Raw genomic sequence first — 27,745 nt, forward strand, 5'->3', positions numbered from 1 at the left:
CATCCATTACTCTAATCTAAGACCTTTTCCAATATGAATTGGCTTGGTTTATTTCAGATGGGTTCCAGGAGCTGGTGAGTTAATGGTGGATGGAACCATCTCCTGTGGGCCGTAGCACTTTTGTTTTTGCCAAAAAAGTGGCAGGTCTGAGGGAACATGTACACCGATGGGCTAAACTTAGTTTTGCCTGTATTAAACTTAAGAAGCTGGCTTTATTGCATGAAGATGAAATGTTGGACATCACTAAAGAGACTCGATGTCTAACCTTGTGAAAGTCTCGGCAGGAGCAGGCATTTTTTGAGAATTTGGGGGAGATCCATAAGCAAGAAGAGATCTACTGGAGATAAAGATCAAGGTTTCATTGGATGAAGGAAGGTGATGAAAATATGAAGTTTCTTCATGCGGTGAAGAATGGCCGTAAAAATTGGGAATTTTATTCCAAATATTCGACAAGATGGAGTCCTAATCGCTAACTCATGTGATATTGGCAAGGTCTTCATGGAGCATCTTCAACAGCAGTTTGGGCATAGGCGTGATTCTAGATTTAGGGTCGACTTCGAGAAGCTTTTGGAAAATAAGCTGCATGTCGAATTGTCGCACTTGGAAAGACCATTCTCATTGGAGGAAATCAAGTCCATGGTGTTTGACTTGGGTGGCAACAAAGCCCGGGATCAGATGATTTCCCGTTACAATTGTTTAAGCAATTCTTTGATATAATCAAGTTTGACCTTCTACAGCTCTGTGAGGACTTTTATTTCAAGAGAGCCAATGTAGAAATAATTAATTGCGCTATTATTGCTATCATCCCCAAGGTTGAGACTCTTGAGACATCGGTGGACTATCGTTCCATCAATCTAATTTATTCTTCCCTAAAAATTCTTTCTAAACTTTTGGCGAACCCTCTGAGCAATGTCATGAATTCTCCTATTTACACCAATCAGTATGTTTTTTTGAAGGGTAGATGCATCTTGGATAACATTGCCACTGCTGAAGAATTGATCTCCAGTATTTATGAGCGTAGACTACAGGGTCATATCTTGAAAGTTGACTTTGTAAAAGCCTTTGATTTTGTGGATTGGAATTTCCTCTTTGACCTCCTGAAAGCTTGAGGTTTTGGTGAAAGATGGGTGGGATGGATTCATAGTATTTTGCTCTCCTCAAAGGCAAATATCCTTGTTAATAGACCTCCAAATGACTATATTCATTATCATAGGGGTTGAGACTGGGAGATACATTATTGCCTTTAATATTTGTCTTAGTTACGGATTTTCTAAGCTCGATGTTCATGCACGCACTAAGATCCAAGGTCTTGGTAGGTGTTCCTCTTGGTGAGTTTGGAAGTAGGTGTAACCTTCATAACGCCGATGATCTTTTGGTCTGAACCAGGGTCACCCTTGAGGATCTCAGGATTGTGAAGCTGATTCTATGCTTATTTGAAGGCATGACAAGTCTGGTAACTAATTTCGCAAAAACCTGTCGTTATTCGAGTACGATGAGGGAGCTTCCTCAGGATGTGGTGGCCGAAACTTTAAATTGCGAAGCTGGTTTAGTCCATGCTACCTATCTAGGAGTCCCGATTTTAGGGAGAAGGCCCTGAAGACAAGATTGGGAAGGTATTATTCTAAAAGTGAAAATGAGACTCTCTTCTTGGAAAGTGTAGAATCTATCTTTAGGTGGTTATTTTATCCTATAAATTCACTCCTATCTGCACTGCCAACTTATTGAATGTCCATTTTTAGACTGCAGTGCTGGGTTATCAAAGATATTGACCATATCAGGAGAGATTTCTTATGGTCAGGTTCAAATATTGACCACCCGGGATGTTGGTTGGTATGTTGGAAGAATATATTTCGTTCTCGTGACTAGGGGTTGGAGTATTTTGGACTTGTACAATTTTAAACTGGCGTTGCTGGGAAAATGATGGTGGAAGTTTGTGATGGACCCCAACTAGTGTGGTACGACGGTGGTTCAATTCAATTATGGTATATCTTACTAGAATCGCTTCTCTAGACAAAGTGGTCGAATCTCTTTTTTCTGGAAAATGTGTCTAGTTGTCTTCTAGCTCTTAGAGGATGCATTTTGTACGGCATCAACTCGAGTGATACAACCTGAAAGACCATTGGCTTAATGGAATTGCACTCATGTATTTGTGGGCAGAGGAATTCAATTATAATCATCATCCTAATGGCATTGTGTAGGATCTGGCCTTTCTTTTATATGCAGCCCCTTTCTCTACGAACTTGGATATTGTGTCTTTTGAGAACCGTTTGCGGGTTCTTGTCGGGGAGATGAGGAATAAGAAATGGTGGATGCTTACGGGGAATGGTGTTTTTCTCAGAATCAACCTTCTGAACGATGGAGGGTTGTGCTGCCCGATGGTGAGGTTCTTCCGGCGTAACAGTTTCCTAAGAAAAACTAACCTTCTTAATTGGTTTGTGTGGAAGAATTAGGTTCTTTCAATGGAGAATCTGGAGAAAAGAAGGTGCAACAGACTTCCGATAGCAACTTGTGTGATGTGTCACTCAGAGATTGAATCAGTCGATCATCTCTCCATTCAATGTTCTTTTGTTAGACAAATTTAGGAGTATTTTATTAGAATACTTCAGTCGCCTGAACAGCCTCTTGCGATGTGCAGCCTTTGGGAATCATGGAGGTCGCTAGTTCGACCTACTATGAGGGATATGTGAGACATACTTGTGAAAGCACTTATGTGGAACATTTGCCTTACTAGAAATGATCTTATTTTTAATGCTAAAGTATTGCCTATGCATGCTCTTATTTTGAAAATTGATCGAATACTTTTGTCTTGGTTCACAAATTGCGCAGAGAGAGCCAAAGGGAAGCTAGAAGATTCCATGACAACCATCCGTCATAGACTGGAGTTTCTAAGACCTAATATCGATGAATCTAGTGGGGTTCCTACGTCCGAGGAGGTATAGGATTTGAGCACGGGCTAGATTTCTTATGGAGCTGGCTTTGAGGAAGCCCGTTGTTCCTCGATTTGTTTTTTTGGCTGCTGTTCTTTTTGTTTCTAAGTTGTTGTACCACATAGTGTTATGATTCTCTCTCTTTTTGTTTCTTTAACTGCTGTTTACGTGGAGGGTTGTTGTTTCTTTTATGTTTTTGTTTTAATGGAAGTGGTTTATCTATCTTTTAAAATAAAATAAAATAGTTTGGATAAGGGTTGAGAGAGAAATTATGAGTTTTTATTTAAGATTTTTGTATATATATATATATATATATATATATAAATATATTCATGATTGTATAATAGAATGGTTTGAATTGGGATTGTTAATGAATTTGGATAAGGGTTGAGAGGAAAATTATGAGTTTTTATTGAAGGTTTTGTGTGTGTATATATATATTCATGATTGTATAATAGAGTGGTTTGAATAGGGATTGGTAATGAATTTGGACAAAGGTTGAGAGGGAAATTATGAATTTTTATTTAAGGTTTTGTATATATATATATATATATATATATTCATGATTGAATAATAGAGTGGTTTGAATAATGATTGTTAATGAATTTGAATAAGGGTTGAGAGGAAAGTCATGAGTTTTTATTTAAGGTTTTGTATATATATATATATATATATATATATATATATATATTCATGATTGAATGATAGAGTGGTTTGAATAGGGATTGTTAATGAATTTGGATAAGGGTTTAGAGGGAAGTTATGAGTTTTTATTTAAGGTTTTGGTTAGTTTTTAAAATGAAAGGATATTTATTTTGGTGTTTAAATATAATGAATTTGTTACATTTAAGTGCTATTGAACCATTTGGGGTTTGTATATATAAGAATTTGAAGGTTTTATTAAAGATACATGCTTGATTGTTCATAATTTTTTTAAAAAATAAGTCAAATTAAAAAAAAATCAAAATTAAAAGACTTTAGAAACAAAAAAAACATCAAACAAAAATATATCCGGATAAAAAGGATCCACTACAAGGAAATTATTAATTACCAACGAAAATTACCTAGGAAACATTTTCCTAGCTAATTAGCTAGGGAATAGAATGAAATGATTAGATACAAAGGTTAAAAACATTACCCAGGGATTACACACGGCAATACCTAGGGAATTAGCAAGGGCAAAACTTTCCCAAGCTATTCCATTGCTAAATATCGCGGGAATTACACGGGTAATATTTAGCAATGAATTACTATCGAAAATTATCCGTTGGTATCTATACGCTAGCGAATAAGAAATTGAGCATGCGCAAACCTATGCAAAATATAATGAACTCTTGAGGTTTCACGATTAACTTTTTTATAAATTATGTGTCTTCAATTTACTTGCCTGAAATCTATATTTGACTTGTTTTTGGTTCGAAAAACCTTATTGATTCGTAACTAGGTTTCACAAATATAACTTTTTGGATTTGTTATATTTGGATTCTAATTCGTTGCTTGCTGATATGCTCTCGCAATTTTTATGTTTATTTATGTCTTTATAAAACATTTTTATTTGCTTGCTTTTTATTTTTAATTTCACAAAATGAATGGATAGAGAATAGAGCAAGGAATGTTCTAAATTTTTAATAAAGTTTTTTTTTGTGACTTTTTGGTCTCAGAGTTAAATGAATAAATATAAATGATTAGCTAAACTCAGTTCGGTGACTTTATGGATTTGACTGAAAGGTTAAAATAAATGAATTCAGTTCTTGAGTTCGTGGGGGAGTTCAGTGGGATGATGATGGATATATAGAAAATTCCTGACCCTCTTTTGAAGCCATGGCAACTCCTTGTCCTACACAGCCTGTCATGTTTTAATACTAAATTTGAACTTTTTTTTCCCTTAAAAGATTGTTCTTGTGATCTTGTTATCTGTTGTTTTGTTGTTTTGCTGATTCTAGTTCTTGTATTTCTTTTTCTTGTTGATTTAGATCAACAATATGTTGTGTTCTTATTAATTATATGTCTTGGATTCATGTTGAACAATGTGACAAGCATCTTCTCAAATATTTATTTAACTATTTTTAATCCAAAACCATATGCAACAACTTTAGGCTTATTTTGTAATTAGAGTTCAGCAGCGGTTTCTTTAACCCATTGTTTTCTTGAAATCCACGTGTTATAACCTCACCTCAAGGATCATGAACTTTGCCAAAAAGAAATAAATCTCTTTCACCAAAATTTATTTATTTTTAATAAAGATGGCTAAACACAATTGATTAAAATATAACCCACACAGAGAATACAAAGTAACATAGAAATTAAGAAAGAGAAATCTCATACGGTTTCTTTTTTGCAATACTAATCAAATATTTCCAAGTTTGGTTGATCTCCTTCTCTCTCTCTCTCTCTCTCTCAAGGTTGCCAAGTGCTTTATCATGCATTGTCGGAGTGCGGGCTTGTTGGTGAGCTTCTCTTGCACATCAAGTGTTTGATGTTATGACTGTTTAGATTCAACTCATTGTTCTTGTAGTTTAATGCCATGTGATCTCTTCATAGATTTTGTATTGTTAGAGACTCTATTATATTTTGTCACACTTGCTTGTTGTTTGTTTGCAATTGTTTCCTGGCATCAGCATTGATTCAGCTCTCATTAGAACAGAATACTAGTGATAACATCATAGAATGAAACAAATGCTAGTATGAATAAGGCACATTCTGGGCACTTTTTCTTTGGCTTAAGTTGAAGATGTTGTTACTTTTTCAGTTGAATTTTTGTAGCATTTTGCATATTGACTAATGTAGAACACAGATCTAATTCACCATTCTAACACCGCATTATTCAATGAGAGATTTTGTTACTGTTAACTTTAGATTGGTGTATAATCTGGGAACTGCCATTATTTATTGATGTGTATATGTTACTTTTATTTCAAGAAGGAATTGATTGTGGGCATCATTTCTTGACTGTAGAGATTAATTATGTATAAACCATTATTTTGTCACACTTGCTTGTTGTTTGTATATATAAAATAAATTTTATAAGTATTGTCCTTAGTATTTTAAAAACTAGAGATTGTTGATAACAGCTTTTAGATATATCATAACATAATGATGTTATTTGTAGGGGTCGTGTGTAGCATTAGTGTTAGTTATTGTGCTTCGTGATTGTTATGTATTATTCGATCTTATTAAGTACTATATATAAATGGATAATGTTGTTAAATGTAAATTTAACAATCATGATAGGATGTCTCTATATTTTAAGTTTAGATTCAACTCATTGTTCTTGTAGTTTAATGCCATGTGATCTTTTCATAGATTTTTTTATTATTAGAGATAATATTGAGATATGAGTGAGATAAAACTATTAAAGCCATCAAGATTGAAAACATAAACTTTGTGAAATATTCGATCAGAAAAAATCCTGCAAATTATGTTACAAGGATAAACATCATGGATCAAGGAACCAGAGGAGAGGGCCATGGTAACTTCAGCAAGGTCTTGCAGAAATTAAGTTGATATGAAAAAGATTTTCTCTTAGTCAATAAAACAATTGCAGAAAAAGATAATGAAATAGTTATTCTTTTGCCTTTTTCCTTGAAGGCAATCAAAAGGACTTTGAAACTAGTATCACTAAAAACAGATCAAATGCTATTCCAAAAGTGATACTTATCCCATATACAAGTTTCTGCCATTAAAGAAGTTCCAAGACATGTGGTTTCTCATATTTGAGGAATGAAGTGGCTGGACAACGACTATTCATTTTTGGTCCATAAAGTTGTTGAAAATGAATGTGCATTATCATCACAAGTTTTAAGTGACATTTTAAGTGTAGCACTTGTTCATGGTTTGGCTTTTAGCAAAACTACTAAGTGCCGAAGAAGATTGAATAAAAAGCAAAGCTTCCATATCTATCCAATTGATGTGCCCATTTAGTTAAACAGCCCTATGATTTAAGAAACCTATGTGTTTGTATTATAGTTTCCACTCTATTAAAGAGTTATACCTGTATTCTACATTCATCTGTCCCCATAATACAAGAAGTCCTGCATGGTGACACAATCCACAAACCTTTTAGGATGAACAATGTTAATGACACAACATGTCATTCAATCATAACTATAAAGGTGTTGCACAGTGCAGGTGGGCTCCCTCCAGTGGACTATTCTATGCTCCATGATTGGTTGAGACAAGATTCCTGTCATACTTCACTATACGGGAACAACATATCCTTGCACTTAAAGATGTGAAAGGAAATGGAAATATTAACTAAATGGTGCAAATGGTTCCCTCAAGTTATTATATGTTTTTTTTATATTAAATCTCTTAACTAATTTAAAAACTTTAAGAAAAATAATTTCATTAAAATTTTATTTAATGAACACCTTTGATTAATATTTTATATTATAAAATTATAATATTTTATATTATAATTTCATTAAAATTATATTAATGTATAATTTTTCTATTAAAAGAATATATGCATATATATATATATATTCATTTAATTCAGCATTTCGAAAAGATCTCTGACAACAACTTAATTTGTTCCAAATTAAGATTTTTGTTTGTGCTGTAATCTGAACAATTAACATATCGTGTCATATATTTGATTTGACGTTATATTTTTAATAGTTGTTTGTAATTTTGATTTAAAGGCTAACCATTGTTGAATATGTGCTTTCTAGGAATTTAAGTAGCTTATTATATTTGGAACTGGGTCATCCCTTCTCGGCTACTGACTTGCTGGCGAAATCCGTCATCATTCCTCTATTGCAAACTCAATTCACAAGTACACACGTTTGAGAGGTTGGATCATCTGGGTCTTCTCTCCCATTCTTGAATTTTGAAAAATTTATCTGTAGACTTATTTTGAATTTGCAATTTTATTTAACTCTAAAAATATATATTTTCAATAGTATTCATGTGAGCCTATTATTGTTTTATGTTATCAGAATATAAATGAGAACTCATCGGGAGTGGATGTATAACAGACTTACACACAGACATAGATTCATTAACCCTGAATTTATGGTTGGGGTAGAGCCATTCATCCAATATGCTTGTGATCAACCGAGATTTAATGGATGGTGATAAAATAAGATGCCTATGTCCGTAATCAACTACAAATCCAAGAAGGGCGGCATCAACAAGAGTGTCAAGAAACTCAACAAGAGCTTAAAGAAACTCGACAAGAGGTGGCTGAAATGGGGAGGATGCTACAATTACTTATATCTCAGAATCAAGCACCTTCTCAAATTAATCAATCAGGTCATGATGAAGATGTTGATCCTACTCCACCAACTTAATAGTTAATGTTTTTATCTTGTGACATATTTCTCGTATTTGTTGCTTGCTTGTGATACTTTTGAGTTTTAGTACTTGCCACTTATATTAGCTAGATGTGCTTGAAGCTATTTTGAATATGAATTGTGTTGTTTTTTAATGTCTTTGACAATGTTTAATATAATCTTTCATACTTGGTTATGATAGATTGCAATTGTTATTTTTAGTATATTGTAGTAAAATTTACTGATTATTCTAAATGAATGATTTAATACAGGTTTTTTGTATTATAATTTATAATATAATTTAAAATAAATAATTAAAACTTTGTTTTATATTAGCAAGGGATTACCCAGGTAATAATCATTTTTTTCAAATTTTATTACCCACAGATTACCCAGGAAATAATCCCTAAGTATATTTAGCAAGGGATTAACAAGGGTATGATTCATTACTGCTACATCCAAATACTAACGAATTACCCAGGACATAATCCCTAGTAAATATTACCAGGGATTACCTAGGGACTAACATTTCAATTTTTTGAAAATTTAGCAACGGATTACCTATCAAAAATCCCTTGCTAACATTACCTAGGGACTTCCCAGGAAAGGTTTCAAAGCAAATTCCTCGTCTATGACGAATCAATTAACTTAAATTACCCAGAGATTTAACAGAAAATATTTCGAAGCAAATTCCTTGTCTTTGATAAATTGATTAACATTAATTACCCAGGGAATTTATTAGTTACCCACGGAACTTTTTGTTGCTATTTAGCAAGGGATTATAAATTCCCTGGGTAAATTATTACCCACGAGGCTATTACCCAGGGATGTTAATCCCTGGGAAATCCCTTGCTAATGAATATTACCCAGGGATTTTACAATTTTAGCTAGGGAATTGTCCCAAGCTAATTGATGTTTTTCTTGTAGTGGGATAATAAAAATACAAATTAAAAAAAAGTAAGAGAAAATTAAAAAAAGAAAAGAAAAATCCATATTTTAAAAAAAAAAAGTTACTAATCCTTATCTTGTTCCAAAAAAAAAAACCAGAAGAAGAAGACGGAACGGGAGAAGGTCATGTGAGAAGAGATTAGAGAGACAGAGGATCGCCAGAGCTCAACTCAACGACTAGGTACAAGATCCGTATCATTATAAAAAAAATATACTACACATAATATAAAACAAAAAATGGTTTTTTTTATGCATGACAATCTGCAAAGTTTACACTATGCATGCGTACATCACGGCGGGCCCCATCTTTTCACATTCCTAACCATGATCCTGGGCGGAACCAAGGGGGGCTAGCAGGGGCTGAAGCCTCCCTCGGCGCCGGAGAAAATACTTTTTAAACAATATAAGATTTGGTGGTTTTCGATTTTTTTATGCTTAATTTTATGTAAAATATAATATTTGGACAAATGAAGGTGTGGAGTGTGGGTGTGCTTGAGTGGCTAGTGGATTTATCCATAAGATTTGGGATCTTTTGATCCACCCAAGGTCAAATCCCACTTGGTGCATTTTTTTCACATTTTATTTTTTAATTTAAAAATTACTATTATTTCAAAATTTTAATAAAAAAATCTTATATACAAATTTTAGTAATTTAAAAAAAGTTTAAATTGATTATGAGGCCTAACATATATACATATATGTTATAATATACCATATATGCTAGAGTGAAACAACAAAAGTTTTTTTATAAACAATAGTTTGGTTGTTTGTAGTGAGGATGATCAATTTTACCATATTTAAAAAAAAAAATACAAACTTGAGATATATTCTTATTAGTTGAATTATTGAAAATCTCATATATTTTCTATCTGTAATAACAAAATTTTTAATTATACTTTATATTTTTTTTAATATGTGTATTCAAATTTTGGTTATATTAGCACATTATTCTTCATTTAAAATAATTAGTTTGTTAGATTATTTTTTTACTTTTTATTTTTTTGTTTTGCCTTTAGGCTTCAGCCCCCTCTACCATCAAGTCCTGGTTCTGTCCCTGATGATCCATGTCATTTTATGCTTCATAACATTCTTATTATAAAGCATCAATTATAAAACATCCCTTAATTTATGTTTTGGTATGGCTCATCCTATGCACAAATGGATTTTTTTTTTTTTATTTGCATATCAATGCACAGAAAAATCTCGACAAGATTATATGATGTCATGCATGTCAATAACATATTTGGGTCACTCGATCACGCACACAAATGGATCAATCTAACATGTGCTCGAGCTAGCTCTTGCTATATAGTCAGCATTCTCATTGACAGATTGGTGTCATTTTCTTTGACGGAGCTAGTGATCTTGGAACTCTCATTTATGGTGCTTGTATGGTTGAGCATCCTGCCGTTGCTTTGCTCGTGTTTAGCTTGAGTTTATTATCCTTTGAATTTAGCATTATGGGTAGAACAAACCAAGTTGCATGAGTGAATTGTCACGGGACCTCGCCGTTGATCCTCGGTTGCTAGTGCGGCTCTTGACAGTATTGCCATTGATGTTGTGCAGTCTCTTGTTTGTTAGTTGGCACATCCACACACTAATACTGGGTTTGATATTGAGTTCAGATGGTTCAAAATTGGGTCCTGTGAAGAGTTATTTGGTTATAAATACATCCACACACCTAACTAGTACATTTTGGTGTTGGCATTAGTAGTATAACCTTACTGGTTGTTGGATGTAGGCTTAATAGGTACAGTGTTTAGAAAATGATTGATTCGTTTAATGTAACTTCTGGTTGATTAGGGAATGAGGCATTGTTTGTGGTTGGTTTTATTACTTCTCCTGTTTTCATTGTATTATAATGCTATTAATAGGAAGAGGCGTGGAAAGGATCTATCTGTTTGGTTGAAACAATGAAGGTGTTGTTTATGGATGCTTGAAAAGTGTTGGTGGAGTTGGATAATGATTATTGATGGGTAGGTTGGGAGTTGTAGTGATTGATGTCTGTGTCCTAATGCTCATGGAGAGAGAGCATCTGAGTTCGAGGTTAGAATGGTAATTTTCAATGTTTGAGAGGATGGCGACAGGAGCAGTCACCAAAGCAACTAATCAAGGAAGCGAAGCTAAGTCAAATAATGCCTAACCAACAACCAAATGGTTTATTGGTAGTCGAATTCCTATTATAATCTTTCACAAGTGATAAGAGTTCGAATCATGGGTGATGGCACATTTCTAGGAGTATGAGTATTGATTGTGTGCCAGTTGTATTAGCGCCTATGTGTGTATAAGCCCCACTCCCATGCTCCGCCGAGATTTGTGCATACCTTTGTCTTTTTTAACGGCCTTGTCTCTCACCTTGAGAGAAAAGAAAAAAAAAAATCAGAGAATGCCAAGCTAATAAAGGTTGATGGTTTATGGAGGGAAAGTGTTTATTGGTGGCTAGCCAATAAGGAAGAGCTAATATGAAACTCCTTGTGTTGTGTGGGGGTTACGAGACTCCATTGGCTCACCACCAAAATAAAATCATCTTATGGAAATAGCTTTGTCACTTCGATAGTTTTTTTTTAATTGGTTGGCATGTTTGTAAAAAAAAAATAATAAATAAATAAATAAATGAAGATGAAATGATGAGTTTATTTGGGAGGGGTATTTTTGTAATTTTGTAAGACTTATCTAGTGAAGTCTATTGTGAGGTTAAATTCTTGACATTTACAGGGGCGACGGAAACCTTTGAAGACTGCCCTTAAAACCTATTATGAGATTCAATGCTTGACATTCACAAAGGTGGATGGAGCCTAATGTGAGAACTAATACTTACACTCATAGACCTCCTTGAAAGCTACTGTGAGGTCTAATATTTGACGCACATAGGGTGAATAGGGGTGATAAAAACCTTTAATGATTTCTCTTAAAACTTTCTGTGAGATCTAATGCTTGACACTCATAGGGATAATGAAACCTTATATGATTTTTCTGAAAATCCATTGTGAGGTCCAATACTAGACACTCACAGGATTGGTTAAAGGTGATGAAAACCTTTAATTATTTTTATTGAAACATGCTGTAAAGTCCAATACTAGATACTCATAGGGGGGTGATAAAAACCTTTGATGATTTTTGTAAAACCTATCATAAGGTATAATATTTGATACTCACAAGAGTGAATGGGATTAATGAAAATTTTTTGAAACCTTCCTTGAAGTATGTTGTAAGGTCCAATGCTTCTTAACACTTAGAGTGGTAGATGAGAATGATAAAAACCTCTAAAGACTTTTTTTTGAAACCTACTATGAGCTCTAATACTTGGGTACTCATAGGGTGGATGGGATTGATGAAAACCTTTGAAAAACTCCTTGAAGCTTAATGTGAGATCTAATGATTCTTGACACTTGCAGGCGGGGGTGAAACGAAGACTTGATGGTAGAGAGAGTTTGAAGCCTAAAAGGCAGTAAAAAAATAATCCAACTAAATAATTATGTTAAATAAAAAATAATGTGCTAATATAACCAAAATTTGAATACACATATTAAAAAAAAGGAAAAATTACTGTTTACCTCTCGTGAATTTCAAATATTTCTAAACAACCCCTCAAACTTTGCCAAACCCTGGACACCTCTTCCGCTATTGTTTAAGTTCCCTTTTACCCCCTACCGTTCACTTCAAATGGGTCCATATTATGAAATTTCATTTTTTCCCCTTGAAAATGGTGGGAAAAAAACTGCCCAATCACATCATGTGTTTGCTTTTTATCAAATCTTCTTCTTCTTCTTCCTCTCTTCATTTGGTTTGTTCGATTTGAATTCTGCCGATTTCCTGATAAGGTGAGAATTTTTTCGATTCGAGTGCTAATTTTCACGGCACTGACTTCTTGGAAATCAGTATTAGCTCAGCTGAGATATGTGAGCGATGGGACTCGATGTTTCCCGTGTTAGGGTGAAGTTTATCACACCCGATGGATATAAAACGGTTTGTCCAACAGAAAACGATGTCGACTTCCAGCAAATGTGTCACGTATACTCCATCTTCAAATACGCTGTAGTCGATCTTGTCGAGACAGACGATGTACCATTGTCGAATCCTACTGAAAATGAGTTTTTCTCGTTGTAAGATTCTTTTCTTTTATGTTTATCTAGTTGTATAAGTTCATTACTGTTTAACTTTGCCCTTCTCTGTTTAAATATATTACGTTTACATTTAAACATTGTCTTCTTCGTTTAATATAATTGTCAGTATGTAATTATTTGAATTAACGTTTAAATTTATAATTTACCATTTAAGAACTTTATGTCTCTGCTTAAAATATTTATCTTCTCCGTTAAAACTGAAGTATTAGCAGGTGATAGATGGCAAGTTTATAATATCCCGAGCACAAGAATTTATGACGCCATTAAATATTCTTAAATTTAACATAAATATCAGAAGGCCCCTTCATCATTAATGAGAAAAGTTCGGTCCCCCGTGCGTTTCCCTTTTTTTTTTTCAGATCTGAAGCTTCAATCGGCTTGTGGATTTCACACCATAAATGAGAAGGAAGACCCCTTCCCCTAGACACCCCCCTCCTCCTCCTCTACTTCTTCTCGGATGAGTTTCTTCTTCATGTGTCCAGGATTTTCACTTCAGCCAAACCACATTTTTGAGATCAACAAGTTGAACTATCTATTTTTGCCCAGGTCGAAATGCTCTTGTAATTGTCTGAATGCGGAGGATTCTCTAGTGGAGGATGACAGGGAAGCAATTAAGCGGGCGTTTCGACTTGGGCAAGATAAGAAAGTTTTCACTTATTGCTTGATTGCGGAGGATTCTCTAGAGGAGGATGACCGTGACACATCCTTTAAAACGGAGTTGATATTTATCACTTGAGAATTATTCTTATCCTTTAAAATCTTTTCCATACTGTGCAAACATCATTGTCTGCGTTTAAATATCTCGCTCTTCATTTAAATATAATTTTGCCTATGTAATTATCAGTGTCTTTGTTTAACATTGTTCAAGTGTTCATGTTCTACGTTGTACAAGTTCAAGTTGATGCGCATGTTATGCAACCGCCGTGAGCATTCGAAGGTAGAGATACTTATTGAGGAAAGCCAAAATCTTCATGCTGGCCGTGGTGTCGATGATCTTAATAGACAAAAGAGGATCGAGTCGCAAGTGTCCGAGGTCCGACTATGCATTGTAAATGTTTAAATATTTAAATGCAACACGCTTATTTGAGTGTCAGCTTTTGATATTTAAACAGAGGGCATTGTAAATGTGTAAATTATTTTAAATGAAACAAACTTATTTGAGTGTCAACTTTTGATATTTAAACAGAGACATTCTCTCTTAACGTTTTACTTAAACATTTTGTTTAAATAGAGACAATGTTTTTCAACAGATAAACTTAGAAATCAAACAATGAAAATGATATTTAGACAACGTCGGGGGCGCATTCAATTTAAACAATAACATTAAACAGTTAAATGAAAATATTTAACGGATTACTTATGTGTTTAAACGATATCTAAACTAGTTAAACAATGAACAAGTTGCTCATGTGTTCTCTTGATGGAGGCTCTATCAGTGAACACAATGTCAGTAAAAGCATTCAATTTAAACAATAACATATATTTTTAAACAGTAAAATGATAATATTTAAATGGTTTACATATGTGTTTAAACGATATAAAAAGGTCATAAACAGCGGACCAATATTTCAAACACTAAATCACATTTGTTAAACATAAAATCTTGACGTTTAAACAGAGACTTGTGGGATATCTTCCATCAGCCAGTTGTGCGTCGCTTGCGCCCATGCATATCGTCCCATGGCAGGTAGGTCATCGACATAGCCAACTATCCAATTCCGAACCGAGCAGGTCATGTTTGGGAAAAGGATTGTACCCATGAGGTACACCATCAGGAGCTTGACAAATTTTTCTTCTTCTCCCATCTGCTGATGGAGGCTCTGTGTCTCTCGTAGGTTTTGGAAAAAAATCCATCTTGAATACAATGTCAGTGAAAGCACACAATTTAAACGATAACATATATTTTTAAACAGTTAAATGATAATATTTAAAGGTTTACATTTGTGTTTAAACGATATAAAAAGTTTTAAACAGTGGACCAATAAATTAAACACTAAATCACATTTGTTAAACATAGTAGTCTGACATTTAAACAGAGACTCATGGTAAGGTGAGAACTTTCCTTCGAGCGATGACAATATGGCTTTTATCGTCGCTTGCTTTCTTCCCGGCGCATCTAGCTTGTACTCGAGCGATCACTTGTGGGACGTCCTCCATCAGCCACTTGTGCGTCGCTTTCACACTGCAAACTGATGAAATGCCAACTACTTCTTCTAGACAATGGTGGAAAGCAAAGAAGAACTTCGAGCCAAGGATGCCCGACAGAAAAGAAAAGCTGAAGTGTTGGAAAAAGGAAGAAAAATATAACCGACGCCAGTAATGATTGTCCCTAGGAATTACCCTTTTTCGGTCACTTCAAGTGGGTCTATATTATGAAATACCTTTTTTTCCCTTGAAAATGGTGGGAAAAATACCGCCCGATCACATCATGTCTGACCTTTATGCATACAATTGTGTACTTTTTTTGTTTGCCTTTCTACTTGCTTTTTGTGGAACAAAGTTTAGAAGGATGTTTACATCATCTTATTATTATTATTATTATTATTATTATTATTATTATTATTATTATTATTATTATTATTATTATTATTCTCCTCATTTGGTTTGTTCGATTTGAGTTTTGCCGTTATATTATGGAGAGTTTTTGTGGTATTGCTAGAAACAACGGGGAGGGAAGAGTGCTAATGTTCACGGCACTGACTTCTTGGGAGTCGGTGTTATCTGAGATATGTGAGTGATGGGGTCTCGATGTTTCCCGTATGAGGGTGAAGTTTAACACACCCGATGGATGTAAAATGGTTTGTCCAATAGAAAACGATGTCAACTTCCAGCGGATGTGTCATGTGTACTCCATCTTCAAATGCGCTGTAGTCGATCTTGTTGTCGAGACAGACGATGTGCCATTGTCGAATCCTACTGAAAATGAGTTTTTCTCGTTGTAAGATACTCCTCTGTTAAGTTTATCTAGTTGTATAAGTTCATTAGTGTTTAACTTTTCTAATCTCTGTTTAAATATATTGCATTTTTTTTAAACTTTATCTTCTTCATTTAATTTATTTGGCATTATGTAAATATTTGCATTAACGTCCCGGGTTCTTCATTTGTTTGGAGGATGGCGCAGTCGATTATGACCGTCCTTCCAATGTCTCAACCCGAGCGACAAGCCGAGAAAACTCAGTCATCGATATTTGGCACGCCTGTAGAAGAGTTGCAGTGACATCGTCGCCTAGTGCTGTCGGTGGGTGGGGGGCTACCACGGTCAGGAGGCTGCCACGATCGGGGGGGACTACCGTTGTCGTGGTCGGGGGTGGGGTGTTGCAATCTGGCGGGGTAGGGGAGGGCTTCTTCGGCGTCGAGGAATGCGTGCGTGTGTTGGGCTGGAAGTAGGAGAACGACGTCGAGCGCGCACGGAAGAGGTTGCCCTCTCATCTTGCCTTCGAGCAAGTGGTTCCTGAGCAATATCATCCACCCGTCAGTTGGCCCGAACAAATATATCTTCATCACCATTCGCCGGAACCATCTCAGGAACTAACATATGTAAACCAAACAATCTTAGCAAAATCATTCAGTTTAAACAATAAAAACTATATTTAAACATTTAACTTATATATTTAAACATTATAGCATAAACGTAAACAGAGAACAAAATGTTTAAACTTTGAAGAATACGTTTTAAATAGTAAATAAACACAGTTAAACGCTAAATAATATATTTAAACATTAACGACTACTGTTAAACACATTGTTCATGATTTATTACCTCTTATCCTTCGAGAAATGACAAACTGGTTTCTATCGTCGCTTGCTTCTGGTAAGTATTTTCACCGTAGCACAACATCCTTTCGATCATGCCGAAACGGATTTTCTTTCCGATTCCGGTCAACTCGTAAAACCAGATGTTAAGCGCGACCGAGCATCCCTTAATATACCCTGTGTTGGTCTTCTTCCCCGTGCATCTAACTTGCACTCAAGCGACTGCTTATGGAATGTCCTCCATAAGCCACTTGTGCATCGCCTGCACCCATGCGTATCACCCCCATGCCAGGTAGATCATCGACATAATCAACGATCCAGTTCGGAACCGAGCATGAGGTATTTGGGAAGAGGATTGTACTCATGAGGTACACCATCAGGAGTTTGGCAAAATTTTCTTCTTCTCCCTTCTGTCCAATGAGTTGCTTAAGAGTGCTCTTGATGGAGTCTCTGTGTCTCTCGTAGGTTTTTGATAAATACCTCTCTTCTAAAGCTGAGTGCGTTTTCTTCTTCTGAAACACGACTGCGTCTCCATCGCAACGCAGACCAAGAACGAGGGCCACATCTTCAGGCCTAAAACTCAGCAGGCTTTCCCCGATCCTGAATTTATTGGTGCGGCCATCGTACCTTTGCAATAGAGAATCAAGAAGGACTCTCTCTTGGAATATAGCTTCCAGCTCAGTAAATGCTGTAATAGGTGTACTTCGGATGATCTCCCAGTGTCGAGGGGTCATGTGAACTTTCAATTCAGCTAAGGTCTCCACTACTGATGTCAAGTAGCATCGCCCATTAACTAGGTTAATCGCCATAATCACAAGCTTGCAACAATAACAACACATTCAGTCAGCAGTATTTACAAAAGTTTAAGCGGAAATATAAGGTTTAAACGGTAATCTCTCAATTTTTAAACAGAGATATCATTTGTTAAACAGAGACCTAGTTTCTTAAACAGAGACAACAATACTTAAACAGAGACAACAATATTTAAACGGTAACCTCTCATTTCTTAAACGTAAACCTCATTTGTAAAACTGCAACCATATCAAATGAAAGGGGAAACGTACATTATAAACATTACACAAATCATAACAATCGAAAAACTATTTCGATAGTGTATGTAGATGAAAATGTAAAACAAAACAAAACCCTAGCCAAGAAATCGCCCTACAGACTAACAAAATCCCAGCCGAGAAATCACCCTGCAGACTTCAATATCTTCCAATAAAAATAGAACCACAAAATAAAACTGAAAAATCTTTCTTTGTAACAGAATAGTTAGCATAAAACCATAATCAATACTTTAAATTGCAAACTGATGAAATACCGAATACTTGCGCGGGACTTCTCGTTCGAGACACCGGTGGAAAAAGAAAAGCTGAAATTACAGAGGATGTGCTGGTAGAGACAACTTTGGAAAGGGAAAATCTGAAGACACGAGTTGAGAAAAAAACAAGTATACAGCTCCAGTAAATTCATCTCTTGGGGTTACCTTAAGAAAAAACCCCCACTTCCTCTCAAGCCGAAATGGCTACAGCCACGACTTCCCATGAAAGGGCATTTTCGTCCATAAAAGTTAAAAATCTCTCCGTTAACCACCGTTATATGCTTTGGGGGTTTGAAAAACATTGGGTTTTAAAGGAAGGGGTTTTTAGGGATTGCAAAATTAAGGGGTGTTTTTGGCAATATTGCAAACTTAGGGAGTTTTTTTTTTGCAATTTCCACTAAAAAAATATAAAGTATAATTTAAAATTTTGTTATTACCGGTAGCAAATATATGAGATTTTTAATAATTCAACTAATAAGAATACATCTCAAGTTTGTATTTTTTTTTTAAATATGGTAAAATTGATCCCTCTCACTACAAACAACCAAACTATTGTTTATAAAAAACTTTTGTTGTTTCACTCTAGCATATATGGTACATTATAACATATTTGTATGTATATTAGGCCTCATGATCAATTCAAACTTTTTTTAAATTTCTAAAAGTTGTATATAAGATATTTATTTTATTAAAATTTTGAGATAATAGTAATTTTTAAATTAAAAAATAAAATGTGAAAAAAAATGCACCAAGTAATATTTGAACTTGGGTGGGTCAAGAGATCACATACCTTATGGATAAACCCACTAACCACTCAAGCACACCCAGATTCTACATTTTTATATGTCTAAATATTGTATTTTACATAAAATTAAGTATAGAAAAATAAAAAACCATCAAAACTTATATTGCCTAAAAAGTATACTCTCCAGTGCCAAGGGGGGGCTTCAGCCCCTGCTAGCCCCCCTTTAGTTCCGCCTCGCAGGGGTGGATGGGTTAATGAAGACTTTTGAAAACTTCCTTTGAAACCTACTATGTCACAAGGATGGATGGGAGTCATAAAAATCTCTATAGACCTTTTTTGAAACCCATTGTGTGGTCTAATACCTCTTGACATTCACAGGGATGGATTGGAAAAGACCTTTAAAGGCTCAATTAAACGAGATCAATTTCATGATTATAACTTGAGATCCATTTGGTAAGTGAATAAATCAAAATAGTCAAATTAGTGACCCAATCATGTAAAGAGATCATAGCTTGATAAATATGCAAGTTAAGATTCAAAAGTATGAAAAATCAAGACCTAAAACATCTCAAATGATCGACAAATGAACTTTAAAGTCTCAAGACGCGAAGAAGTTAAAGACCTAAAGAGTTGCACAAGTCAGAAATCTAAAGACTTCACAAGCATGAAATAGCAAAGTCTTCAATAATAAAAAAAATCAAAGAGAATTAAATATATGACTCACGAATGTAGAGTGACTACAACTTAAAATCCAAACCATATGTCAGGATGTTAAAAACCACTGTCACCAATGCGAAGAGCGACATTTAAGCATGCTTTTCAATAAAAGAGTAGGGAGAAACTGAAATACTATGGTCCATGCTCACAATTTTAAAAAATTCTGGTTAATGCAAAAATTAGAAAAATAAAAAATAATAGAGTTCTTTGTCTTAGTAGAAACAATTAAGTTTATGTACTAATGTACTTTTTGAAATCAATAAAATTAATATTATTTTATTTATATGCCTCCCTCATTCACACTTGTTTTTTATTGAAGGTTCCCACAACAAAATCTGGAGTAATTAATGTTAAAAGATTACCACTAATGAAAGTCATAAACTTACATTCATTCAAAAACATAAAATAATTAAAATTAATTTGTAATCCATTCATTTTTAACGAGTCAACTCTAATTAAAAGAAGGATGAGAATAAAGGCCGTAATGACATTTATTTATTTATGTTTTTCATCAAGCTATATTCTTAGAGTACTAAATACTAAAAGCCCTATAAAGAGGTAAACATCTGTTAATGCGTGTTTTTTTCCATTCAAACTGAAAGCTATGGACCACCTCATCCCGCAAGGCCTCATGACTCTCCTCCAATTTCTCAAAAATTTTTTAATTAACACTTCTCATAATAAAGAGAAAAAGAAGATTATAGCAAGCCTGCCTATTTTTGGATAAAGAAGAGGAAATGCAGATTAAGTACATGAAAAGGACCAGTTACAAACAATGCATGGTAACAATTCAATATTAATGTAACAATGACTGCAACAAGTGGAAAGGCAAAGATACAAAGTTTCAGAAACATACAATCCTACCTATTTTTGCATAAAGAAGAAAAACAGATTAAGTACATGAAAAGGACCAGTTACAAACAATGCATAGTAACAATTCAATATAAATGTAACAAAGACTGCAACAAGTGGAAAGGAAAAGATACAAAGTTTCAGAAACATACAACTAGCACAAATTGTTTGGTTTGTAGGCGTCCATTCCCATTTAATTCTGTAGCAGTTTTCTTCAATAGGGCACATCACATCTAGAAGACTGACAAATATGACGCTTTAGATCGACCGGGAGTATCGGTGAACAAGGATACAACAGGGTTTATTCTACAAGCACATGTCGTTATGTGCAACAAACCGATCAGGTTGAATAGTAAGTTCAGACTCGGAAAGCTGACTTGCAATGATGCAAAAAACGACATTTAGATCACTCTTCTGTGTCCTCCAAAGGACCAAATCTGCAAGAAATGGGAACAAGATGAGCTCCAGAGAAATTGATATGAAATGTCTTAAATCTAAACTGATATCCATACAATTTAGATACATCTAGTACATGGGGAAATTTTCATGTTGCATTGTGTATGCATTAGAATTTTAGGGTTCCTTTTTTTCCCCAAAAAGGGTTATTGAGAAAATGCCAATCACAGCTCTCTCACGAGAATTTAAAGAGTAAGTAAATAAGCTGATATGCATATATTCCCAGCTTAATTTGGCATTTGATCATGTCTGGTTAGCATCGAATAAAAATTCCTTCGAGATGTTTAAACAATTGGGCAAAGAAATAACAATGTGAATCTTTATTTATTTTCCCAGATATTGAACTGATACTTGAGCAACAAGTACAAGAGGATCAACCACCTTTATTTCCAAGTATGCTAATGGTATTAGAAACTGGATTCAAATTCATTCAATGATTCATTTTTCAGTATAAAAGCTGCTAGTGAACGCTTGTTAGATATTTTTCCATGTATTGCTACATGAAAGCCAGCAGTAGCTAACATGATTCAATTCTAGTAAAAAAAGATGTCCAACTCAGGGAATATGAGTAAATGAAATTAGCTGCTAGAGGAAGAACAAACCTTTAGATTCCTATCCCAGCTTCCTGTGCATAAAGCACTACCATCAGCTGATAACCCTAGGCAAGTTATTCGGCCCTCGTGAGAATTCTGAAGTGAACCCAAGTTCAAAACCATCTACATGACAGACAATAAAAATGAGAGACGTATCATGAAGAAAATTCTACACAGACTCATTAAACTAGTATGAGGACTACCCATCGATTCTCTTACATTTTAACATCAGTAGAAATACAAAATAAAATTTGCAGAATAAGCAATAATGGGAAACCACAACAATTGCAGTTTTAATATAACAATTAAAGACTATTAACAAAACTTGCTAATGACAATAGCCTTTTCTGCTTTTTCAATAATGGCTAACTTTTCGACACAGTCCAGGCCATACAGATTATAATAGTATATTATACAATTCTAAAGTTATAACCAGGCCATGTCACAAAACAAGATGATATCAGCACACTATTATCTCTTCAAATATAGGAAAAGGGTAACCACTACAATCATAAATGAAGAGTTACATAAATTACAATTTCAACTCAAATTTGAGCCGACATGACTATAGGTCAAAGCTAAATCAAACTTGCAATCTTGAAAATCAATTAAGTAATCACAGTGATGTCAATACTTCTTTGACATAGATAATGGAGGCGACCCAGATGGTAAATAGTATTAACATTGGTATAACTTACATATGAGCAACTTATTCTGTACTGGCATTCTTGACATCTTGCTATACAGTAGACCAGGTCATCATTTCAAAAGATTAGACTACATGTGCTACTATGTTGAACAGTAAAAAGGTCCACTCTCGCTCATACAAGATCAAAACACCATGCATCATCATACATCAAAGCTTATTGGCAACAAGTATAACTTCGAATTTTGTTTTAGGAAGGCTTACTTATAATTTTATAATAACCAAAATGGCATACCTCAGCCACCAATGTGTCCCAAACATAACAATCACCATTTGCGTATCCAGCAAAGAGAAGCCTCCCTGATATTGAGAATGCAATAGATGTAACGCTGGGGACAGTATTATCATTGTTGCTAGGCTGGTTATTGTAAACTTGAAGCTGATGCCCTGTTCTCATGTCAAATAACCTACAGGTACCATCATCAGAGCCTGTACCAAATCTTTGCCCGTCTGGGAAAAATTTGACAGTATTAACATCGCGCTCATGACCATGGTATATTTTAACAGCACGACTAGCAATTCTAGCATCCCACAATCGTGCAGTTGCATCACATGATCCGGAAACGAACATATTTGAGTTTGAGGTGTTGATTGAAACACTGCAAACATATATATAACTTATGAGTTAGAATTGAATTTATGAAGATGACTGGTTACAGAAAAATAGTTGCTTCTATTATTAACTACCATAAAGGCTTCCATTCATGACTCGTGCATGAGCAATTGTCTACATTCCAAAATACTATCTTAAAGCTCAAGTCTTAAATGTGCGCATGATAAAATAGCCAGCCTTGTGAAGGCCACATTTTCCCACTATCCAGGTTGGTGAAATATATAGCATCAACATTGTTGTTGTTCACAAATTTCATATGTAAATTGAACAATTTGACTCATAATATTGGATAGCTAAGAATATATACCAGAGCTAGTTCTGAGGCCAAGTGATGTACCTGATAGACAGATGAGAACAACATAAGCATATAGATGAAAGTTTCCTAACTAACAATCCAGTTAAGCATGTCTATAAGAAAACATTTCTCATCATACATCAGTTAGCATAACATATAGCATATATTGTTAGCTTTAAAACAGAAATCAAACTGAGTATTGTTCAATAATGTTCTTAGTAATGAAAAACTATGAACGCTGTAATGAACCCTTATCTCTCATGATTGACGCTTGGAACCTGTGGTCCACTCAAAACATTGGTCACTCACAAAGGCTACAATATTAGATTCAATGACCAAAAAAGTAAAATAATAAAAGAAAATAAAATAAAAGATAAAATAAAGACATAAATCACATGATATCAATGAACTGAATAAGACTTCAACTTTTTTTTGTCTTAAAAGAACATGACTATATAAGACATGCATGGTCATCGAGACTGCAATGAGTTTTCGTACTGACTCATATCAAAAAATTGTGGAAATAAGGCATCTATAAATATTTGAGATTTGGAGGGGTAAAATAGCACATACGATAAGAGCAAGTGGGTTACAGGTGCTTATTGCTATCTACCACTTTTCATACTAAATCAATGAAGAAGAGATTCCAGACATTAAACAATGAAAAAAGTAACTTAGTCTAAATAGTCATGCAGCTATATATTGCTACTAAACAGCCGAAGTCAATGAAAATAACATGTTAAAAACTGAACATATCCTAATTTGAACTTTATTTACAAGCAGAGGACTTCAGTCATTCAATTAATAGAACTGAAACATAACTCATGCCTGGTAACATAACCAAGTTGGAACATTCCTCAAATCAATCTATGTCAAGATATACTTTAAGTGAGTACCTCAATACATCTGCTGTGTGCCCCGATGGAAATTCACCCCCAAATACTGAGATCCTCTGACCGGTAGTAACATCCCATAGAACACATGTCTGATCACCAGAGCTGGTTATCAGGCGAGTATCCTGATCTGGGACATATTGACAAGCTGAAACATAGCCTTTGTGACCAGTAAGTACACGAGCTACTGGTATATTTCCATCTCGTTCAACTTGAGAGTTAAGATTGTAGATAGAGCAAGCACTGTCAAGACCACCACAAGCTACAGATTGACCATTGGGAGAGAAGGCACATGTCAATACCCATGCACAATGAAGCTTTATTGCATGTGTTTTCTGACTTGTCAAAGAATTCCAGACTATCAACCTTCCATCTTGTGAAGCACTAACAATCCTATTCCTTTCAGGAGTCCAATCTAATGAATAAACCTGAAAGATTATCAATAACACAATATTAGTCAATCCCATCCGGTCTCATGTTAACTTCTAAGCCCAGGCTCCAAATCACAAAGCACCAGGAAATAAGGAAAAATGATAACTATTTATCACGATTAAATATTTGCTCATTCAAATCCAGCTTCAATAAAAAAAAAGGGCAAGTTATGTGACAATATGACGTGTTTATGCATGCACAGATCCACACATAAGCAGATGAGGAGCCAAAAACTCAAGACACTTGTATGATTAACAAAAATCAGAAAACTACATGACACCTGCAATGGCATTATGAAGTAAACAAACCATTACTAATTCTATGGTGCAGAGTGATAAGTAAGTCTCGTCTCTCAAAGTTATACTTATCCTCATGACAAAGCACATCTTCCAATTCCAATGAATTTTGCATTGCAAAAACTTTCCCAAAGATTGATCAAAATGATGGTAGTCATATATTAACATAATGATCATTCTAGAGAATCAAAGGGAGATGCTTAGCAAAGGCCAAGTTAAAGTGTAAAAGGGAATAAACAATAATAAGAAAACCACAAAACATAACAATTGCTGAACTATGACAATATAACAAAGCATTCCTCTAAGAACATGACAACTAACCCTCAAACTGATTTCCATCTACCAAGGGTAGAAAGATCTAATCTTATCTTACAAATCATCCATTGGGAGGATAGCATTTGCTATGGCAAACATTTGCAGAATTTCCATCCGAAACATGTTAAATATTTCTTTCCACATTTCTACCCACTGAAAAAAGCTGTGCTCATGGTTTGCTATTCATGCTCTAATTTCCAATAAGCCCTTAGTTATTCTCTTCTCAATTGGTGCCATTTCATGCTCCATCTAATTACCTTGATAACTGCCGTATCCTCTCTGGTTCAGGTACATCTTTCGTGCATGAATCTTCTTGCTGCCTAAGACTTTGGATATATGAGAGTCTTAAGACTAAATCACAATATTGCAGAACTTCTCCGCAAAAGTTAAGAGCACACATGATTTGTGTACAAGTCAAATGCACACTCCATCTTCATACTTAAAAATTAATCTCGTTAAACATTTTATCATCAATATCAATCTTCAAAAGTACTTTCATACTCATTTCTGCTTTCTCTATGATTCTACAAAGAGAAGAAAAAAAAAAAGAAAAAAAACATTTTACTGTTGCTACCAACAAGAGGCATCATTTGTCAACAATAGAAAACCAAAATTCTCCCAAAACATGTCCACAAGAATTTGTAGCACAAACTATTATGGAATTGTTGCTTCAAAACATAAAAACCATATCTTATGAGATAACAAGCACAACATAAATTATACAGCAACTATCCTTCCTGCAGGTAGAAAGCTGAAAGCCAATGAATGACCACTTTGGTTTGATCTGTAAAAATAATATTCAAGAATATATAGGAGTTTAACTTTCAGACCAACGCAACATTTACTGAATCTCTTTTTATAACATGGTCACCCGCTATCCAATTTCAGCTTTATTTACAGCTCAAACCAAATTCAACCTGTCAGGAACACAAGTTCTTGCAAGAAAAACCATTCAAAAGCACAATCAAACAGAGATGTCACCAACAGATAGATGAAACTTTATCAACAATGCTGGCTCGGAATCCTAAATTCCGTGACTCAAATCATAAAGTCCTCCTGAGACATAGATAGGTAATGGTACAGAAAATCTTGCATGTCCCATCAACTAATATGGCTAGTACACTGATTCGCACACTTTACTGAATCATCATGAAGTTCTTCAATTTCTCTTTTGTGCTTGTACATTGGATCTCATTCAATCTAGATCCAGCACCACGCATGAGACCCTCTATCAAAAACAAGTTGTTGCAAAAACAGAAAAACTTAAAAAGCATGATATTTCTAGCTAGCAAAAGAGTCAAAGTTTTTCCCTTGGATTTTTTTTTTTAAACATCATAATTACTTTTGACAGCAAAGGCTAAAATGGTGTAATAAAACCAAAAAACAATGAAAACAAGCTAAAATTTAAGAAATTAGTGAGAAATTGAAAATCAATAAACAGGTCCACCTTGCCCGTATGTCCCTGAAGTGTTCTACAGCAAACCAGATCCGTTGACCCAAAGCTTATCGCCGTCCTCCCATGGCTTTTCGCATACTCCGCAACTACAAAAGATCAAAACAAACATAAGAACAATAAAAAGAAAAGATTTTCTCATCAAAAAAGAAGAAAAACCACAGAACAAAACAACAAAACTCAAAAAACCCAAAATGAAAAATCTCACCATCAGTGTCAAGGAGGGACTGCCTCCCCTGCTTAAGCCGCTCTCTCAGCGCATTCACCTGCTCCGTGGCAGCTACGTGCCGTTCCTTCAACTCCGCCACAGACATCCAAGAGAAAACAAAATCACAACCCTAAATCACAAAATCTCAAACCCTTCCCACCAACATCCCCTCCTCTGCAGCTCAATCCGAAACCCAATAACCCGATCACGAAACCACGAGATCTAGGGTTAGGGTTTCGAAGCGGAGGAGAAGACTAGGGGAGAAAACGGAGGGGAAAACGCGAAGAAAGAGGAGGTGGAGGTGGAGGTGGTGGTGGTGGTGGTGGGGTTGGGGTTCGGGTTGGGGTTGGGGAGAGGAGAACAAAACAAAGAGAGAGAGAGAGAGAGAGAGAGAGAGAGAGAGAGAGGTGGTGTGGGAGTGGATGCTGACGTCAGCATTGCTTTAAATTTTGGTGGGGGCGGTGGAGGATGCGTGGCGGATTTTGATTGGGTGGTGGAAGGTGGGGATTTGGACAGGGTTGCTGACAAGCTTGTTGAAGTGTGGAATGGGACCCACGATGGCTGCTACGCTGCTGCGTGGCTTGTGACCTTTGACTTTTCGCAGTGCCTGCGAACACACCTTTTTATACTTGTTTTTTTTTTTATAAAAAAAAACTAAAACTATTTAATTTTTTATGCAAAATTACCTATTGATCCTTGACAATTTATAACTTTAAGGCTCCAAGCCTTTTGTACTCTCTCTCTCTCTTATATTTTATTTTTAAATATTATTTTTTTTTATAAATTAATATTTATATTGACATAAGTGTTTATTGAACT

At 34.9% G+C, this 27,745-nt stretch overlaps 1 protein-coding gene across 1 annotated transcript; it reads right to left on the minus strand.

The window, feature by feature from the left end:
• Positions 1-20,689: 20,689 nt before the first annotated feature.
• LOC120277352 (guanine nucleotide-binding protein subunit beta) lies at positions 20,690-27,275 on the minus strand. Its single transcript, XM_039284161.1, has 6 exons — positions 26,927-27,275; positions 26,713-26,807; positions 24,226-24,650; positions 22,657-23,020; positions 21,725-21,838; positions 20,690-21,103 (listed from the first exon to the last, which is right to left on the minus strand). Exons 1-6 carry the CDS (start codon positions 27,030-27,032, stop codon positions 21,068-21,070), a joined length of 1,140 nt encoding a protein of 379 aa, XP_039140095.1. The 5' UTR covers positions 27,033-27,275; the 3' UTR covers positions 20,690-21,067.
• Positions 27,276-27,745: the final 470 nt, after the last annotated feature.

This window comes from Dioscorea cayenensis, chromosome 15, assembly GCF_009730915.1.
Source record: "Dioscorea cayenensis subsp. rotundata cultivar TDr96_F1 chromosome 15, TDr96_F1_v2_PseudoChromosome.rev07_lg8_w22 25.fasta, whole genome shotgun sequence".
In the NCBI taxonomy this organism is placed as follows: domain Eukaryota; kingdom Viridiplantae; phylum Streptophyta; class Magnoliopsida; order Dioscoreales; family Dioscoreaceae; genus Dioscorea; species Dioscorea cayenensis.

Bases quoted from the DNA above. Each gene is read 5' to 3' on its own strand.
- LOC120277352 (XM_039284161.1), bottom strand. From the start codon at position 27,032: ATGTCTGTGGCGGAGTTGAAGGAACGGCACGTAGCTGCCACGGAGCAG. The intron at 26,808-26,926 runs GTGAGATTTTTC...GATCTTTTGTAG, and splicing joins GTCCCTCCTTGACACTGATG to TTGCGGAGTATGCGAAAAGC. The intron at 23,021-24,225 runs GTACTCACTTAA...ATATGTTTGCAG, and splicing joins CACACAGCAGATGTATTGAG to TGTTTCAATCAACACCTCAA.